General features: G+C 45.5%; 4 protein-coding genes across 4 annotated transcripts; 2 read left to right on the top strand and 2 right to left on the bottom strand.

Annotated features, from left to right (window-relative positions):
• Positions 1 to 1675: 1675 nt before the first annotated feature.
• rps29 (ribosomal protein S29) lies at positions 1676 to 2800 on the bottom strand. The gene is made up of 3 exons (XM_088286868.1): positions 2633 to 2800; positions 1916 to 2015; positions 1676 to 1785 (listed from the first exon to the last, which is right to left on the bottom strand). The coding sequence occupies exons 1-3, from the start codon at positions 2755 to 2757 to the stop codon at positions 1777 to 1779; spliced, it is 234 nt and encodes a 77-aa protein (XP_088142994.1). The 5' UTR covers positions 2758 to 2800; the 3' UTR covers positions 1676 to 1776.
• A 330-nt stretch (positions 2801 to 3130) lies between these two features.
• On the top strand, positions 3131 to 5869 carry mgat2 (alpha-1,6-mannosyl-glycoprotein 2-beta-N-acetylglucosaminyltransferase). Its single transcript, XM_088286867.1, has 2 exons — positions 3131 to 3294; positions 4126 to 5869. Exon 2 carries the CDS (start codon positions 4323 to 4325, stop codon positions 5718 to 5720), a length of 1398 nt encoding a protein of 465 aa, XP_088142993.1. The 5' UTR covers positions 3131 to 3294; positions 4126 to 4322; the 3' UTR covers positions 5721 to 5869.
• A 956-nt stretch (positions 5870 to 6825) lies between these two features.
• LOC148316462 (WD repeat-containing protein 20-like) lies at positions 6826 to 11254 on the bottom strand. The gene is made up of 4 exons (XM_088286585.1): positions 10931 to 11254; positions 10066 to 10248; positions 8306 to 9721; positions 6826 to 8040 (listed from the first exon to the last, which is right to left on the bottom strand). The coding sequence occupies exons 1-4, from the start codon at positions 11177 to 11179 to the stop codon at positions 7984 to 7986; spliced, it is 1905 nt and encodes a 634-aa protein (XP_088142711.1). The 5' UTR covers positions 11180 to 11254; the 3' UTR covers positions 6826 to 7983.
• Positions 11255 to 12520: 1266 nt separating this feature from the next.
• On the top strand, positions 12521 to 17088 carry LOC148316461 (heat shock protein HSP 90-alpha 1). Its single transcript, XM_088286584.1, has 11 exons — positions 12521 to 12742; positions 13400 to 13549; positions 13830 to 14196; positions 14291 to 14424; positions 14502 to 14807; positions 14886 to 15051; positions 15145 to 15335; positions 15408 to 15555; positions 15639 to 15907; positions 15987 to 16320; positions 16438 to 17088. The coding sequence occupies exons 2-11, from the start codon at positions 13400 to 13402 to the stop codon at positions 16545 to 16547; spliced, it is 2175 nt and encodes a 724-aa protein (XP_088142710.1). The 5' UTR covers positions 12521 to 12742; the 3' UTR covers positions 16548 to 17088.
• The last annotated feature ends 44 nt before the right edge of the window (positions 17089 to 17132 follow it).

Below are 17132 nucleotides of genomic sequence, written 5' to 3'. Positions count from 1 at the left end.
TTCACAGTGATACTATTGTCAAAATATACAGCAGTGAATATTTAGTGCCAGACAAAAAAGGGACATTGAGCTCGAGCAATCTATCCTGAAATGTTTTGAGCAAAATAAGCCTCTAAAGGGATAACAAAAAAAGCTGAGGTATTTCTTTTTTTTCATGAGCTCAGTTCATTGAGCGTCAGGCTTGCTTATCTTTTTTGGGGGGGTGACACTTATTACAAAAGAGAAGGGAGCAGCGGTATTAAGTGAAAATGACCTTTTCTTCTATGAAAGTGTAATAAAGTAGTAATAACAGTTTCATAAACATACATAAATAGGTGCGCTTATTGTTTAATGGCAACGAAAGGTGAAAAGCCTTTAGTTACCATGACAACCATCCCAGACTAATTTGGGACTAAACAGCAGCGTAGTAGCAAGTGAAGCAAGGCAAGGCTTCAAAGCACATACCTCGGGTTAAACGTTTCCAACGTAGATAAATCATTGCTTTTGCAACATAGAAATGGGCGATTGACACCGTGAGCGCCTTCCAACGGGTGTCATGGTCTCGCGGGATTCTAATGTAGGTTCGCGGCCACTTTGGCGCCACATCCACCGGTTCAGAGGTCACGCTCATGTATATGCATAAAGGTTGCAGCGCGTGTGTGTGTGTTGAATCCACGTGTGTTCATTTTCCTGTTGGAACTCAGCCGCTTTTGCACGTTGACCTTTAAATTCATTGCGCTCGGCCGCGGTGTGACCCAAATTGACGTCATTAATTATAATTTTGTGATTTCCATACCGGTTTTACAGCAAATGAGAGTGGGAGGGGTTGGATCAAAATCAGTGATTCTCAAGTATGCACCCAGCACGGCTGCTCCGTGTTTTTGTTGAGATAAGTGCCAAAGATGGTAAAAAAATCTTGCTGACCTTAGGCGTCACTAAACTTGCTCTGATTGCCGTGATAACTCGCTGTATGAGTTTTGGCACCTTCACCCTGACAGACTCGAACAAATCCGTGTAAAATCAAATACTGATTTTCAGTTCAATGCAAGGTAGATTTTGGCAAAATAATGAGCCACTTGTCATGCTTAAAGTTGATGTTCCTATTAAAAACGTTGACTTGATCTCAAACGGCATGCTGAAAAATTGTTGATAGTATTCGCCTGGAATTACAACATGATGTTGCTGCCACCTAGCGGTTCAAATGTGACACGACACATGAAGCAATCTCCATAGACGTAGTATCTCATAATCTTCCCTACATGCCAAGTTATCAAATCTACGGATTTCAAAGAGGTAAAGACTTTTGGTAACAAAGCATCTCTTACTTTTGGCCTTTCAAGTGTCTGAAAAACTACAGTTTATAAAGTGCAAACTGGGTCATCACTCAGCCACATCAGGAGGGTAGCCCTTCAATGCCAATGCCCTTCACAGGTAGGAACCGTCAGATGTTCAGGGTGTTGTGGGAAGCGGCGAATCATCCGGCCACAAGGCGGGATCTTATCTCTGTAGATGTGCTGGTCCAAACCCGTAGTTTGGATTTTAAATAAAACACCACTGCCTCCATTTGAGCCAGGGAAAACGCTTGACAAATTAGCATCTTCACAGAGGTAGAATTTCACTTGTAACCATTGTTGTGACCAGTCTACAATTTACAAACATGTCATTTTCATCATTAAAGACAACGACGCATTCCAGGAGGAAAAAAAAACAACATTTATTTGCAGTGAGTGTCTTGAATAATTCATTCGTCCAGCCTTCCGGGTAACAATCGGCGGACGTCTCTGCACAATGTGATATTTAATCCATCTGCGGAGGAGGAAAATTGAGATGTAGGTAAAGTTGGCAATAGATAGTCACTCACATATTTACTAGATGAGTTCCGGTGCTGCAACAACAACAAAAAGACAGGCAGTAAAAATGTGTGGATACTACTTGCCTTGACAAAACCGATGTCTTTGGCGTACTGCCGGAAGCACTGGCGGCACATGTTGAGTCCGTATTTACGGATCAGACCGTGTTTGTTCGAGCAAACTCGGCTGTTGAAGACAAGTGAAAAGAAATTACAAGAGAATAATGTACTGTATGGTTCACAAAACATCATGATTATAAAGATGTCTATGTAGTTTTGCATTTTACGGGAGGCAAAGTGTTGTTTTCCACTAGCATCTGTATCCAAGTGTTTCGCTTGTGTGATTTTACCTCCTTGCGTTTCACAGTAAGATTGACAAGTGAAAAAAAAATGCACGAGAGCATAAAAGCAAAAAGAGTAAAATAACATTTTCAAGTGGTCAAATTTGGTGTTCCATTCAAATAGCCAGTAATTACGTTGTACTTTTGCACGTCTACTTTTAAAGTATTTTAAGCTTTACATGACGCAGTCTTATTTATTTTGCACGACTATTTCTACTTCAATAGTATGCATTCGTTGCCAACTCTTTATTTCTGTGATGTTTAAAAAGTGATTTTAAGATGCTAACCGAGGGTAGCAGTTAGCATCCGGCATCAATCCGCCGCCATGTTAATTTCTGACCAGCCTCCCATGCGGTGCGCGCTTCATGGCAAATTTTGATATACAAGGCAAGTGGAAACCGCGCCAAAGTAACACCAGACGGAACTTAAGTAAACACAAGGTGAAAAGGCAAACAATACGAACCAGGATCGGGATCCCTGTCCAAATTTTCTGGGGTGACTCCAATAGAGCTGTTGGTGGCCCATCTTGTCTCTTTTCGCTCGAACGTCGGAAAGGAAGAGCGTGGTGTGCGCATGCTCAAATGACATTTTCTGGATCCGGTTCCGGTGAGCGGTCAGGTCGAGCGCCCTCGAGTGGCGGGAAGACTGTATTGACAGAGCGTGCAATAAAATAGAAGGCAATAACAAAGGAAGTTCGTTAAAAAAAAACACGATTAATTACAATGATGACTTTAGTATATATTCTTATAGGTATTGTGAGGCGTGAACACAGAAACACATATTTTTTCTTTCAATATATACAGTGTTACCAAGTAGATTTTTTTCCATACTATGTTCCCTTTAATCATGAAAATATTTTTGGCGCGCATCAAATAATAGCTGTAAAAAAAATAACTATTTTTACATATTTCTTTATTTGTTTTAGTTTTCTAAATTAGTGTAACAGTGGCCCAAAGCGCCCCCTGTTGAGCGAATGGGCGCAGTGCGACGCTAGTAGACATTTTGCTATCATTAGCAGTTAGCTGCTATTTCCATGTAGCTCCTCGGGAGGGATGGAGCGGAAATGGGACTCGGCCGAACTGACGTTTCTCTCCTGAAGTGAACGCTGGGCCGCTTCGACTTCAGGTAACCGGACCGACAAACGCGGTAGTGGTATTTATTTTTCGGACCGTGCTGTTTTGCGGACGGAGTTGGTCGCCGTTGCTGACTTAGTGCTAGCATGCTGCGGTTCAGTGTCTAGTCTACTACGACGATTATATGAACGGGAATATATTGCTTGACATGTTCAATCTAAAGGGTAAATTTGGGCGTCAAGTGTAATGGAATTACGAGGAAAAATAAATAAATAAACACGATGCACACTCAAGCAGGAGGAAGTGGTGTCAAACCATATGGTTATATATAATTAGGTCATATTTGAACCTATTATGCATTTACGCAGAGTTAAAGTTGGTGTTGCTATTATCGCAGTGGTTTGCTCTTTATTTTCGTTTTTTTCTGGAGTCAAATGACAATAATGCAGTGTAAAATTTCACTCTTATGACCAAGTCAGATTTGCCAGTTAATGCAATAAAATGCATCTCACACGCTATTAACGATGGAAAGTTTGCAGTTGTTGCATGACATCGTCTAATGAGCCATTTGTAAATATATATCAAATGCAAACATGGACTGGTTAGCATGATGGCCTCACAGTGCAAAGGTCATGGGATCGATTTCTGCTCCAGCCTTCCTGTGTTGAGTTTGCATGTTCTCCCCGTGCCGGCGTGGTTTTTCTTCGGGTACTCCGGATTTGTCACGTCCAATTCTTTTCACAATCTTATTGAGATGAGTTGTCACACTAGCAGAACATCTCAATGGCACCATTAAGAAAGAGCTTCCATGGAATTGTGAAATATGAATTTGAGGCCATATCGACCTTTTCTAACTTGATGTATTGATTTGTGTTTCATTCAGGCAATTCATGTTCACTGCAACCTCGCTGCTTCCCACCAACTGGCATGCGTTATTGGCTATTCACGCCCCATCCTTGGCAGTGGAGCAGGATCCATGTTTCCAGCAATTAGCCTCTCGTCACCTTTTTCACCATCACAACCATCCGCCTACGATCTATTTTCTTTTCCCTCCTCCCTCCAAGAGCCTGATCCCCGACAATGAGATTCCGGATCTACAAGAGAAAGGTGGTGATACTGACTGTGGTGGTTGTCATCTGCGGGCTGGCGTTTTGGACCAGTGCACGGCAAAAGAAGATTGAGCCGTTCTCGAAGGAAGCGGAGGATGTGGTTCTGGCAAAGAGAAATGGCGGCGTTAGCACTAGCAGAAATAGCCTTGACACGCGTATCCAGCTGCAAGTCGCGCCCGACGCGAGCCGGGCTCCCGTTACTCCTCTGAATCAGACGCACCTGGAAAGAATGAAAGACAAAGAAAACAAAGCCAAGCCCGATGCGGAAAACACGACTCTGGTTTACCGCGGCATCGTTTTCCAGCTCAACTTTGACCAGACGATAAGAAACGAGGAGAAGTTCAAGGCGGTGCGGCAGAAAGACGACCTGGTCGTGGTGGTCCAGGTCCACAACCGTCCGGATTACCTGAAGCTGCTGGTGGACAGCTTGCGCAAGGCGAGCGGCGTGGAAAGCATACTGCTGATATTCAGCCACGACTACTGGTCCCCCGAGATTAACAAAGTGGTAAACTCGGTGGACTTCTGCCAGGTCCTGCAGATTTTCTTCCCGTTCAGCATCCAGCTGTACCCGCAGGAGTTTCCCGGAAACGACCCGAGGGACTGTCCACGGGACATTCCCAAAAAGGAGGCCTTAAAGTTGGGGTGCATCAATGCCGAGTACCCAGACTCGTTCGGGCACTACCGCGAGGCCAAGTTCTCCCAGACCAAACACCACTGGTGGTGGAAGTTGCACTTTACGTGGGACCGAGTGCACGTCCTCCAGGACCACAACGGTTTGGTGCTGCTGATCGAGGAGGACCACTTCCTGTCCCCGGACTTTATCCACTTTCTGAAGCTGATGTCGGCGCTAAAACGGGAGCAGTGTAGCGACTGCGACATCCTGTCACTGGGCAGCTACAGCCACATCGGCTACTCCGGCAAAGCCAACAAGGTCGAGGTGAAGGCGTGGAAGTCCACCGAGCACAACATGGGCATGGTTCTGAGTCGGGACACCTACCAGAAGCTGCTTGGCTGCACGGACACGTTCTGCACCTACGACGACTACAACTGGGACTGGTCCCTGCAGCACCTGACCGTGTCCTGCCTGCCATCCTTCTGGAAGGTGATGGTGAGTGAAGCGCCTCGCGTCTTCCACGCCGGCGACTGCGGCATGCACCACAAAAAGGCCACGTGCATGCCAGCGAGCCAGAAGAGCAAGATCGAGAACATCCTGCAGAGCAGCAGCAGCCAGCTGTTCCCCAAGAATCTTTTGATCACCAAGAGACTGCCGGCGAATGGAGCCGGTGGGGTGGCGCCGCATGTGAAGAACGGGGGCTGGGGGGATATCAGGGATCATGAACTCTGCAAGAGCTACGTGCGATTACAGTGACCTTAATTGCGACTATGTTCGATATTCTTGTCTCTTTTGCATCCTCAATGAAGAAGAAAGCCTTTTCAAACTAAAATCTTTATGGACTTTTTCCTCATATTGCCTGTTTCACTGGACTGTTGTGAAAAAAATAAAGATGAATGTTGGGATTTTGGGCTCATGGAAGATCAAGTTTTGTCGCCGGATTTATGGTATGGCCTTACGCAGCCGTTGCGGCTTCCCACAACAAGATAATTAGATGCGTGGTGACATCTTTTTGGAACACGGGAGACGGGTATAGCATCTCTGCCTTGAGGATTTTTTTTTTTGTGTGTTCCAGTAGATGACAGCATTCTGTCTAGGTTTTTTTTTAACCCGCGATTTACATTTACTGCATCTGAGCTCTCTAGAGACACACTATAACTCATGGTGTGATGCTTGAAGGTTGCCCAAATTTGCAAATGAGATGCCCAATAATTGGGCCGCCACCTCCCAGGAATGCTTAGAATAAATTGGAACATCGATGAAGGGGAACAGGGCTCTTCGGTCTCGATGACAAACGGTCTGCTGATGCTTTTAAATCCCCTGGCGTCGCGTCCTGTTCTACGCCCTCTAAAGAATGTGCGATGTTGTTGTTTTCGCCAGAATATATGACAGTTGACTAATGAGATGAGTTTGTCGGTAGAACTCGTGATGGAATTGCTAGCTGGTATCATTTAAATAATGAACGGGGGGTAAAGCGCTCTGGGGTAGCCACAGGCCTCATTAGTCCTCTGAATTAATTGAGGGAACACACCGATTGTTCTCGCACTTTACCTTGGGCTAGGTCGGGCATTATGGCCTTACAATAAAAAATCTCAACTTTTTCCTTTTCTGCACTGATAAAACCACACACACACGCATGTATATATAAATACATTAAAAAAAAATTTATATACATTTAAAATATATATATATTCCAAAAATATAGATTTAAAAAAATATACATTTACAAAATTCAATGTGTTTAAATATATATATATATAAAAAAATATATATATATTAAAAAATTATATATTATAATATATATATATATTATAAATACATATATATATTTTTTTTTTTAATAATATAGACAGAGTCGTGGTTATAGTCTGTCAAACAGTTTAATAGGCGTCACATGGAGGAAAAAGGCTGCCACTGTTCAAACCCTCCCAGTCTTTCTCCCCGTGGGCGCTGGATGAAAAACAGCCTCAAGCACTGTCCAGCTCTAGCATGAATCGACACAGTGTTGTTTTAAAAAAATAGTCATCGTCGTAATATGCACGCCGCTCATACTAAAGAGGAGTTGTCAGGTCGGGAGTTGATTCACACGTTCGGCCAGTGCGCGTTTCTGCGGTTTTACCTGAGCTCGGACTGATGGCTGAACAAGAGCGTTCACCACTAGCGGTTAGATAAAAGCATCTCCTATATTATACCAAACGTTGCGTTAAGAAAAAATACACCTGAATTCTCTTTATGTACAACAGAAATGGGGGTGGAAAAAGGGGGAAGGGCGGGGAGAAATCTGCATATTTTCCATTTTAATATTAGATTTTCTGAATTAGAAATATCTCAATTTTATTTCCTCAAAAAAGGCTCTTTAAACTATTAATCAGCTCCATAAATCCTTGCAATACAATATTTACATATAGTACAGAGCCTGTCATATGGGGAAACCATATTAAAATAAACAATAGGTACAAAGGTTTTTAATTCTATTGAACACTCCAAATAAAATGTACATCCGTCCTCGCATCAACAAACTTGTTAAGTGCAAACATTGTTTTCCTAAATAAGAATAATAAAATAAACATGATTGCAGCATCCAACGTGAGAGACAAAGGGCGTTGACAAGCCAAGCGCTTCCAAAATCTGCTTGTGTTCTGCTCGAGAAAAAAAAAAAAAAAACAACCTCACACACCAGGGAGGAAGGGCTGCTAAATTTGTGCAAATACACTTTGTGTGATTTAAGGAAGTACGACCTCCATGAGCAGAGGATATGCAGCCACTTCAAAAAAAAAAAAAAAAAGTTCCCTTTTAGAGGCCCACCACATAAAAAATAAAAAAACGGGAGAACACCCAAACAAGAAGACTGTCAGCTTGATATATGAACAGTGAACCAGTCAGCCCTTCCTCGAAAAACCTTAAAGCTCCTCGTCCTTTGTCGAATAGCACCCATTTCACTGCAGACTCACGGCGGCAACGTTCCGCCGACCGCGTCTTGGTCGTCATCGCACCGGCTTTGTGGCCGGGGGCGGGGGGGCTATACTACGGTTCCGCTGGGGGAGTTGGCGGGGTTGTTTTGAGATGAAAGCAGTCCCTGCGGAGAGGAGGCAACAGACAAAATGGCGGGTGTGAGCGAATAGAAATGTTAAATTGGACAATTAAATAGCGAAAAGTTGGAAATTACTGCCCGAGCAAAACGCAGACGCTCGATACGAGCTTCGCAGCGCTTGCTTTTGCCAGTTGAAAAGCATGATTAAGAAGAGTCGAGTAGGTACGTCAGATATTGGACGCCTTTCCTCAAAGAGGTTACGAAAATGAAGTCACATGACAGTATGCCCATCACGTGACCTGTGACTCACCACTTTGCCAGGCCGGGCCCACGTGCAAACGAAGCCCTCCTGGCAGGCCGTGACCAGACAGTCCTCCAGGAAGATCAACACCGTCAGTCTCTCGTGGGCGATCTTCTTGCACACCAGCGGCTCCAGCAGCGGCACCTCCTCCATGCGCGGGCACAGCACCGTGCCCAGCGTCTTGGCAGTGTCGCCCTTGGTCCCCGCCGCTCTGGAAGCGCCCAGCTGGCTGAGCTTGTCGCCGCTCTTGCTGCCGATGTGGCCGGCGCTGTGCATGCGCTTGTGCTCCTTTTCCGGCCGCTCTTTGCGTGCCTCGTGCAGCGACAGCGTGGCGAACTTGCCCACGCCGGCGGCAATCAGGGCGCTGTCCATGATGCTGCCGCCGGCCTTGGCGGTGGCGGCGGCAGTGCTACTGCTGCTGCTGCTGCTGCCCGTGTGACTGTTGGGGGTGCTGCCGCCACCCCCAGCCGGGTTGGAGGATTGCGGTAAGCTGTTGGAGCGAGGCAGCGTCCCCGGGAGGGAGTTTGGCGTGTTGCCGCCGGTGCTGCTGTTGCTAACGTTGTCTTTGCCGTTCGTGCCGGAAGTGAAAATAGTGTTTGCTGCCGTGTCTGACGGGCTGGTGGCATTCATGACATTAGTGTGAGTCCTGGTGCGAGACAAAGGGAGGTGAGGGAATAGGATATCCTCGGTCAGGTCCCACAGACACAGCTGGGTGTCCTGGCCAACGGACCCGAATCGGTATGTCACGCTTACGGGCCGACTGTCCGTCGAGTTCCTCTTAGAAAGTCGGGAGTGGGCGCTGTTGGCCCGATCCCTTCCCGCACTAAAGTGAATATGCTCGTAAAAGTCATCGTCGCTGCCGCTAAACTCGGCGGGGGGTTCACCCCCGATGCCGTCCTCCACGCTGGTGGTGCAGTGGTCGAATGCCACCACGCTCACCCACGACTTGTGTCCGTGTCCCCGCGCGATCACCCTGCAGTCTGAGAACGACCACACTGTCACCAGATCGTCCTCGCCGCCCGCCACGATGTAGCGGCCGTCGGGGCTCCAGCACACGCAAAGCAAGCCGCCAAAGTAGCTCTTCATGGTGCCGTGCAGCTCGGCGGCGTCGAAGCCGAACACCCGCAGGTAGCCGTCCTGGCTGGCGCACGCCAGAAACTTACCATCCGGGGAGAAGGCGAACTCGTTGAGCGCGCCGTTGCCCACCGTCCAGCGCAGTAAAGGGTTGCGGCCCGACTTGCTCTTGCAGGTGTGCACGGCGTAGTTGTCCCCCTGCTTGAGGAGCTGGTAGTGGGGCGCCGCCGTGCCGCACGTGTTCTCCACGTTGTACAGGTACATGGCGCCGCTCGAATGGGCCACCAAAAAGAGGCTCTCAGAACCAGGGACCCATCGCACGCATGTCACGCGTGACTTGTCGATTAGTCTCTAGTGAGTGGAAAGAGTAATCGTCAAGGACCATGCTTCTTATACTGAAATATTTATCAAATTTAAATCGACACGGCAATTTTCAAATCACAACGGCTGCAAATTGAGGAGAAAGAAAAACATGTTTCATTTCGGTCCATCAGTAGGCGGTAGCTATGGAGTGTCCAAATAATCATGAAACATAAAAAGTAAAAAAAGCCACAGATATATTAATATCGTCATTTGTTTTATTATGATTTTACTGACTTATGTTTATGACGCACTTGGATGAGAAAAAAAAAAAAAACTCAAAAATACTAGTCAAAATTCCCTCCAAAAATAAATCAAATATAATGATAACTCACCTCTTCATTGAAGAGCTTGCTCGTCTCCTTCTTGATCGGGTCGATGAGCTGCACCTGGCCCGCCGAGAAGCCCACCAGCAGGGACACGCTCTCGGCGGTGGCGGTGAGCGGGTTGAAGTCGTGGCACGTGGGCTGCGTGCCTTTGTATAGCCGCTTGTCTATGGGCTTGCTCAGGTCGGCAGCCTGAAAACGGAATCGGTGACGTGAGGCTACACTCAACGTTTGATTTTTAAAATTGCAACCTCCACTTTAAGGCACAGTGTTAATGTTCAGTGCGTACCGTTATTAACTAAAGGAATGCAGTCTTATTTTTGATGAACACTTAGGTCTACTATCCCACTGTGTTTCATGTCTGTACTTGTTGAGCTAAGTGATGGTTTTTTTTCACATGGTGATACCTGTATAAAGTTTGAGACCCACTGGTAAGCAGGCAACCGTTTTTGTCGCTTACATACCGATGTGACGAAACATGCAACCACTGTCACTATTGACCTCAAAGTTGACAATGAACACCTGACATTTAGTTAATTACGTCATGCTGTCATCTCATTCCTACAAACACGTCAAATGTAAACAAAGCATTTGCTGCATAGAGGTCACTCCTAACTGATGAGAAAGTCTCACAGAACGACGTGCTCACTTGAAGTGTTAAACAGCTGTGGCGATTATATTAGCTGTGGCGATTATATTAGCTGCGGTTGCTAATTCGCGTCCAACATAGTTGGACGCTACATGGCCTCGCCCGGCCAATCTGCGACACGAGCCCGGCGGGTCGACAGCGCGGGAGGGGGGACGGAGACGCCGAGACGGTGCGGCTGCTACCCGGCACACGCATTCACTGGCGGCTACTGTCAACGTTGTTTACCTTTCTCACACCTTTGTAGATATAAAAGTAGAGCTCCCGGCCCACATTGAAGCAGATCCTGTCGCCGTTGCCTGACTGGTCGTTGACGTTGACGAAGGAGACCCTGACGGGGTTGGATCCCTGCGAGTTGAAGGGCACCCGGTTCGGGCGGCTGTATTCGGAGTGCGTGAGGAGTTTGTAGACGCCTTCCCGGGTGGTGAATTGCGTTTTAATCTCGTTCGTCTCCTTCCCTCCTCCCTCCGCCGCCATCTTGAAAGTCGCCGTTCATCCTTGTCCAAGGCCCCGGATGTTGCGGACCACGCATGTACAAATCAGACTAGTGGTCATGCGCACTGGGGGCCACTACAAGTCACGTGATATAAAAGATTGTTTTTAACTTTATTGATAATTTACAAACAGTACAGCAATATCACATATTCAATTAAAAAAACAGTCATCAATAATGAAAATTATATGATATCAGGAAATCAGATTAGTAGATACATTCACTGCCAAATAAAAAAAGATAAATGTAAAGATGAAACTACAGTAAAAGGATTTACAGGAAAAAGGCAATAAAAATAACAATTTCTTATTGCTCTTCTTATTGTTAATTAATTTGATAAAGTTAAATATAGATTTCAACTCCAACAGGAAATGCAGACATTTTTGAGGGGATTTTGAAAATTTCTGTTTGTGAAACGTAACACGCACAATTAAAAAAAAAATAGTCCAAATTATAATTTATTATGAATTCAATTGTGAGCTCGATGTTTTACATTAAGGATAAATTGATTAAATAGAATATTATTCATTGAATTTTTTTATTCCACCTATTTGATATCTTGACTTGTCTGACAGTATCGTCTTACAACGATTGCGACACTCACTACTCGATCTGCCTGGAGGTAGAATTTACTACTCCCTTCCAACTACAACTATTTGGATTACATAACATGGAATGTGTTGCAAGTGTCATATACTGCTACCGCCTGGTCATCTCGATTTCGCAACCAGGGGTACGTGTACCCCCTGGGAACGTGAGAACATTGCAGGGAATACATGCAATTGTTTAATAATGTATTTCCAAGATCAATAACATGAGGCACAGCCACACCTAAATAGCAAAAGTTGCATGTCAGCTCAAGTGTCTCTTTAGCGCTCGGATGACTGATGAAAAGGAAGTAAAACTGCTCTACTGGGTCTGATTGTCATTCTTGTTAAGTGTTTAATTCCTGATGTTTGGAGTTCAAATGCCTCTTTAGAAAAACTGAAAACTGAAACTCCTGGAGACTGGAGACTACATTTATCATAAAGCAATTACTCCCCGATTTAACATGAAATTGTCAAGTTTTTTGTGTGTGGGTGTGCGTGTGTGTGTGTGTGTGTCACAGCAGCTGATAGCAATGGCAATGCACAGCTGTGGGGACTTGCAGGGTGGGTGGGATTTGGTTGTCTTGCGGCCCTAATGGCCAACCAAGCAATCAGGAAGGCTCTTGTCTTGACTGACAGGCACTGCTTGGGACTTTGCTGCCCTATAAGGGCACATCAACTTTAGGGGCTCGGGTGTTTCACTCGCCACCCACTCCAACTGCCACCTCCCACGACCCCCCCCGCCCCCCTCCCCTTGGTAGTGGACGTATCTTCTGGAACCTTCTGAATGGGAGCTTCCAGAAGCCCCCCTGGCTGAGGTATATAAAAAGACACCGACGTGTTGTGGGAGTTTGCATCGAGTCCAAAGACGCTCATCGGAAGGAGCAGCAGCGTAACACTCAATCAGGTTCAGAACTTTTCACAAAGTCAGACTTGACCACCACAGATTTCATATTCAAGGTAAGCAAAATGGAACACCGTGGAGTCATTTCTTGCTGTACTCTGAATGAAAATACTAGCGAAATAAATATTTGTGGCTAGATTGAAGCAATTCATGGACAGTAATATTCCATTTTGACGAGCTGTCGTCCATTTGGACTGTGCGGTGGAGTTCTGTGCCACAAGTGTCTTGATGAAACTGAAGCGTGCCCTGAGCACATGGCATGGAGGGTGACCCTGAGCGTGAGCGCAATGGCGGACACCCGAGCAGCAGGAATAAAGTGAAGATTTAATGCGTGTTTGGACTACAATGATACCGATGCAGAAATGGAGTCAAATTCTTTTTTTTAAAATCCGGTTTCTATAAGATCGAAGTGTTGGGTAACTCATTGGGGGATGGTCAAAGGTGTTTGATTGACAGGACGAACACGTGCTGATCCACCATAAGCAGCTGCTAACACCCCGCCCTACAACCCCCCTCAAGTCTTGATCATCAGAACTGGCTTGCAGATATTAAGATATTTTAGAGTTTTTTTTATCTTTATTTCAAACGGCAACACAATATCAGCTCACTTGTGCCTCCATTCCTAAAAAAAAAATAAATAAAAATAAATAAATAAATAAAAATTGGTGCTTAAATGGGTTTTAATAATTTATTTATTTATTTTTCTCTAATAGATGCCCGAGAACGCCGCACATGCCATGGAGGAGGAGACGGAGACCTTTGCGTTCCAGGCTGAGATTGCTCAGCTGATGTCACTTATCATCAACACGTTTTATTCCAACAAGGAGATCTTCCTCAGGGAGCTCATCTCCAACTCTTCTGATGTAAGCATGCTTCAACACGTGTTGTTTAGGAAATGGTTTGGCCATCCAGACATCTTCTGATTCTTGAACATTTTTTTAAAATGTATTTGTTAATGTGTGCCATGCAATTGGATGGATGGGTGAATTGATTTTATTTACTCAGGATTGGAAAATGGATGTTATTTGAGTGTCATTTGTTGAAGAATTTTTTTTTTTTTTTTTTTTGTAGCGCACTTTTTGTGCTGTGCTGAGTTTTGTCATCTTATTGTACCTGAACGCAACCTTGATTTTCTGCTGACAGGCTTTGGATAAAATCCGCTATGAGAGCTTGACCGACCCCAGCAGACTCGACTCCTGCAAAGACCTGAAAATTGAAGTCCGGCCCGACCTTCACGCTCGTACCCTCACCCTGGTGGACACGGGTATCGGCATGACCAAGGCGGACCTGATCAACAACCTGGGCACCATCGCCAAGTCGGGCACCAAGGCGTTCATGGAGGCCCTGCAGGCCGGAGCCGACATCTCCATGATCGGTCAGTTCGGCGTGGGCTTCTACTCGGCCTACCTGGTGGCCGACAAGGTGACGGTCATCACTAAACACAACGACGACGAGCAGTACGTGTGGGAGTCCGCCGCCGGGGGCTCGTTCACAGTCCGACCCGATACTGGTAAATTTTACTCAACGTTATTTCTCACAATGCACTGGCCCGTCTGGTGGCGTGTGAACTGGGCATTGATTATCGCGACATTGCCGACTTTCAGGAGAGTCCATTGGCCGAGGCACGAGAGTGATCCTGCACCTCAAAGAAGATCAGACGGAATACTGTGAGGAGAAGCGCATCAAGGAAGTTGTGAAGAAGCACTCGCAGTTCATTGGATACCCTATTACACTTTACGTAAGGGAGTTTGTTCAAACTCGTTTTTCCGGAACAAACCAAAAAGATCCGATTTAAAACCGTCCATTATTTTCAAGGTGGAGAAGACGCGAGAGAAGGAGGTGGACCTTGAGGCGGGCGAGAAAGAGGAGGATGCGGACAAAGACGCCGCAGAGAACAAGGACAAACCAGAAATCGAGGACGTCGGCTCTGATGAGGACGAGGACACCAAAGAGAGCAAGAACAAGAGGAAGAAGAAGGTCAAGGAGAAGTACATGGATCAGGAAGAGCTGAATAAAACAAAGCCCATTTGGACCCGTAATCCCGACGACATCACCAACGAGGAATACGGCGAGTTCTACAAGAGTCTCACCAACGACTGGGAGGACCACCTGGCCGTCAAGGTAAATAAATTCTGGAGATCTTTGTCGACGTGAACGCGACAACGGGATCCATCTAAGACTTCTTTGGTTTGTCTGCAGCATTTCTCCGTGGAGGGCCAGTTGGAGTTCCGAGCACTGCTCTTTGTACCCAGAAGGGCTGCGTTCGACCTCTTTGAGAACAAGAAGAAGAGGAACAACATCAAGTTGTACGTTCGCAGGGTCTTCATCATGGACAACTGTGAGGAACTAATCCCAGAGTATCTCAGTAAGTAGCTCGTTAAGCTTCCCCGAAGGTGATTTTTTTTTTTTGCGAACCTTTTCAGCACTCACCAGATTGTCTTCCTTTGTTTCTTCTCAGACTTCATCAAGGGCGTAGTCGATTCCGAAGATCTGCCCCTGAACATCTCCAGAGAGATGCTGCAGCAGAGCAAGATCCTGAAAGTCATCCGCAAGAACCTGGTCAAGAAGTGCTTGGAACTCTTCTCCGAGCTTGCAGAAGACAAGGACAACTACAAGAAGTGCTATGAGCAGTTCTCCAAGAACATCAAGGTAGAATTTCAAAGTTGACATCCCTCGAAGATTTCTACGAACAAAAATATTAATCTATATTCGCGTTTTTAGCTTGGCATCCATGAAGATTCTCAGAACAGGAAGAAACTGTCGGACATGCTGCAATATTATACATCCGCTTCTGGAGATGAGTTGGTTTCTCTGAAGGACTACGTTTCACGCATGAAGGACAACCAGAAACACATCTACTATATTACAGGTTTGTAACAATTCAGTCGTTAGCACCATTTCCTTACATTTCTTTGGTATGTAAAATAAATTAACTCCTGACTTTTGAACCAGGCGAGACCAAAGACCAGGTGGCAAACTCCGCCTTCGTGGAGCGCCTCCGCAAGGCCGGCTTGGAAGTCATCTACATGATTGAGCCCATTGACGAGTACTGCGTCCAGCAGCTGAAGGAATACGACGGAAAGAACCTGGTCTCGGTTACCAAGGAAGGTCTTGAGCTCCCCGAGGATGAGGATGACAAGAAGAAGCAAGAGGAACTTAAGACGAAATTTGAGAACCTTTGCAAGATCATGAAGGACATCCTGGACAAGAAGATTGAAAAGGTTTGTTTGCAGGATTCGCTTGACTGTTATTGCGGGTTTTTTTTATGTGACGATAACAAAATGCGTCATTCTTTTGAAGGTGACGGTCTCCAACCGGCTGGTCTCATCGCCCTGCTGCATCGTCACCAGCACGTACGGCTGGACGGCCAACATGGAGAGGATCATGAAGTCGCAAGCCCTGAGGGACAACTCCACCATGGGCTACATGACGGCCAAGAAGCACCTGGAGATCAACCCCTTGCATCCCATTGTGGAGACCTTGAGGGTGAAGGCGGAGGCGGACAAGAATGACAAGGCGGTGAAGGACCTGGTCATCCTGCTCTTCGAGACGGCTCTGCTCTCTTCAGGATTCACGCTGGAGGACCCTCAGACGCATGCTAACCGCATCTACAGGATGATCAAGCTGGGTCTTGGTGAGTGATTCTCCATCCTGCATTCTGGGACTAATATCGTAGTTTATTTGATCTTATGTTAGTTTATCACCTTCTAAATGAATTTCAAAGTTGCTCATACAAATGTATAATTGCCAGGCATTGACGAAGATGACTCGGCTGTTGAGGACCTCGCTCAGCCTGCCGAAGAAGACATGCCAGTGCTGGAGGGCGATGACGACACGTCAAGAATGGAGGAAGTCGACTAAACCATCGACCACATTTGCCTGCGTTCGTAATACTACTTTTTGTAACTTATTTCAATGATTTGTTTCTGAACCGTAACTGTTTGTCACAATGTTAAAAAAAAAAAAAAGGTCGTCCATGGAGTTGTTACAATAGAACCTCAGCTACTTATGTGAAACTACACCAAACAAAACTTCATATTTTTATTTTGACTGATTCCATGCAATTATATTTTTGTTGAATAAGGATAATACAATTTAGTGATATAGGGGTACCCTCGGCTGACTTCCATTCAGATGGAAGACACATGACTAGTGGCCAATCAATCACAGGGAACATATAAACAAACTTGCATTCACACTGGTAGGCAAACATGCTAAAAACTGTTTTTGGCTAAATACAAATGCTTGGAACCGTGTATATATTTTTCTTTTAGGGGTGTACTGTGAAAACCTTTAAGAAAAATATTAAGTCACTAGAAATATGAAGCATGTCTTTTTGTAACCTTTTTTTAATGAAAGCATAAACATTTATAATAAAATAAACTCACAAACACAAACAAAATTCTTCTATTTGCCTGTGTATATTTTATGATGACTGTTGCCTTT

The sequence above is a fragment of the Idiotropiscis lumnitzeri genome, chromosome 21 (assembly GCF_059441095.1).
Source record: "Idiotropiscis lumnitzeri isolate Australia: NSW breed Sydney's pygmy pipehorse chromosome 21, RoL_Ilum_1.0, whole genome shotgun sequence".
In the NCBI taxonomy this organism is placed as follows: Eukaryota; Metazoa; Chordata; class Actinopteri; order Syngnathiformes; family Syngnathidae; genus Idiotropiscis; species Idiotropiscis lumnitzeri.
The sequence above is the reverse complement of the archived record's forward strand: the minus strand, read 5'-3'. Positions and strand labels throughout refer to the sequence as shown.

Bases quoted from the DNA above. Each gene is read 5' to 3' on its own strand.
- rps29 (XM_088286868.1), bottom strand. From the start codon at position 2,757: ATGTCATTTGAGCATGCGCACACCACGCTCTTCCTTTCCGACGTTCGA. The intron at 2,016-2,632 runs GTTCGTATTGTT...TGTCTTCAACAG, and splicing joins GGACAGGGATCCCGATCCTG to CCGAGTTTGCTCGAACAAAC.
- mgat2 (XM_088286867.1), top strand. From the start codon at position 4,323: ATGAGATTCCGGATCTACAAGAGAAAGGTGGTGATACTGACTGTGGTG.
- LOC148316462 (XM_088286585.1), bottom strand. From the start codon at position 11,179: ATGGCGGCGGAGGGAGGAGGGAAGGAGACGAACGAGATTAAAACGCAA. The intron at 10,249-10,930 runs GTAAACAACGTT...TTCCGTTTTCAG, and splicing joins TCTACAAAGGTGTGAGAAAG to GCTGCCGACCTGAGCAAGCC. The intron at 8,041-8,305 runs GTGAGTCACAGG...TCCTCTCCGCAG, and splicing joins GGGCCCGGCCTGGCAAAGTG to GGACTGCTTTCATCTCAAAA.
- LOC148316461 (XM_088286584.1), top strand. From the start codon at position 13,400: ATGCCCGAGAACGCCGCACATGCCATGGAGGAGGAGACGGAGACCTTT. The intron at 14,425-14,501 runs GTAAGGGAGTTT...ATTATTTTCAAG, and splicing joins GATACCCTATTACACTTTAC to GTGGAGAAGACGCGAGAGAA. The intron at 16,321-16,437 runs GTGAGTGATTCT...TATAATTGCCAG, and splicing joins GATGATCAAGCTGGGTCTTG to GCATTGACGAAGATGACTCG.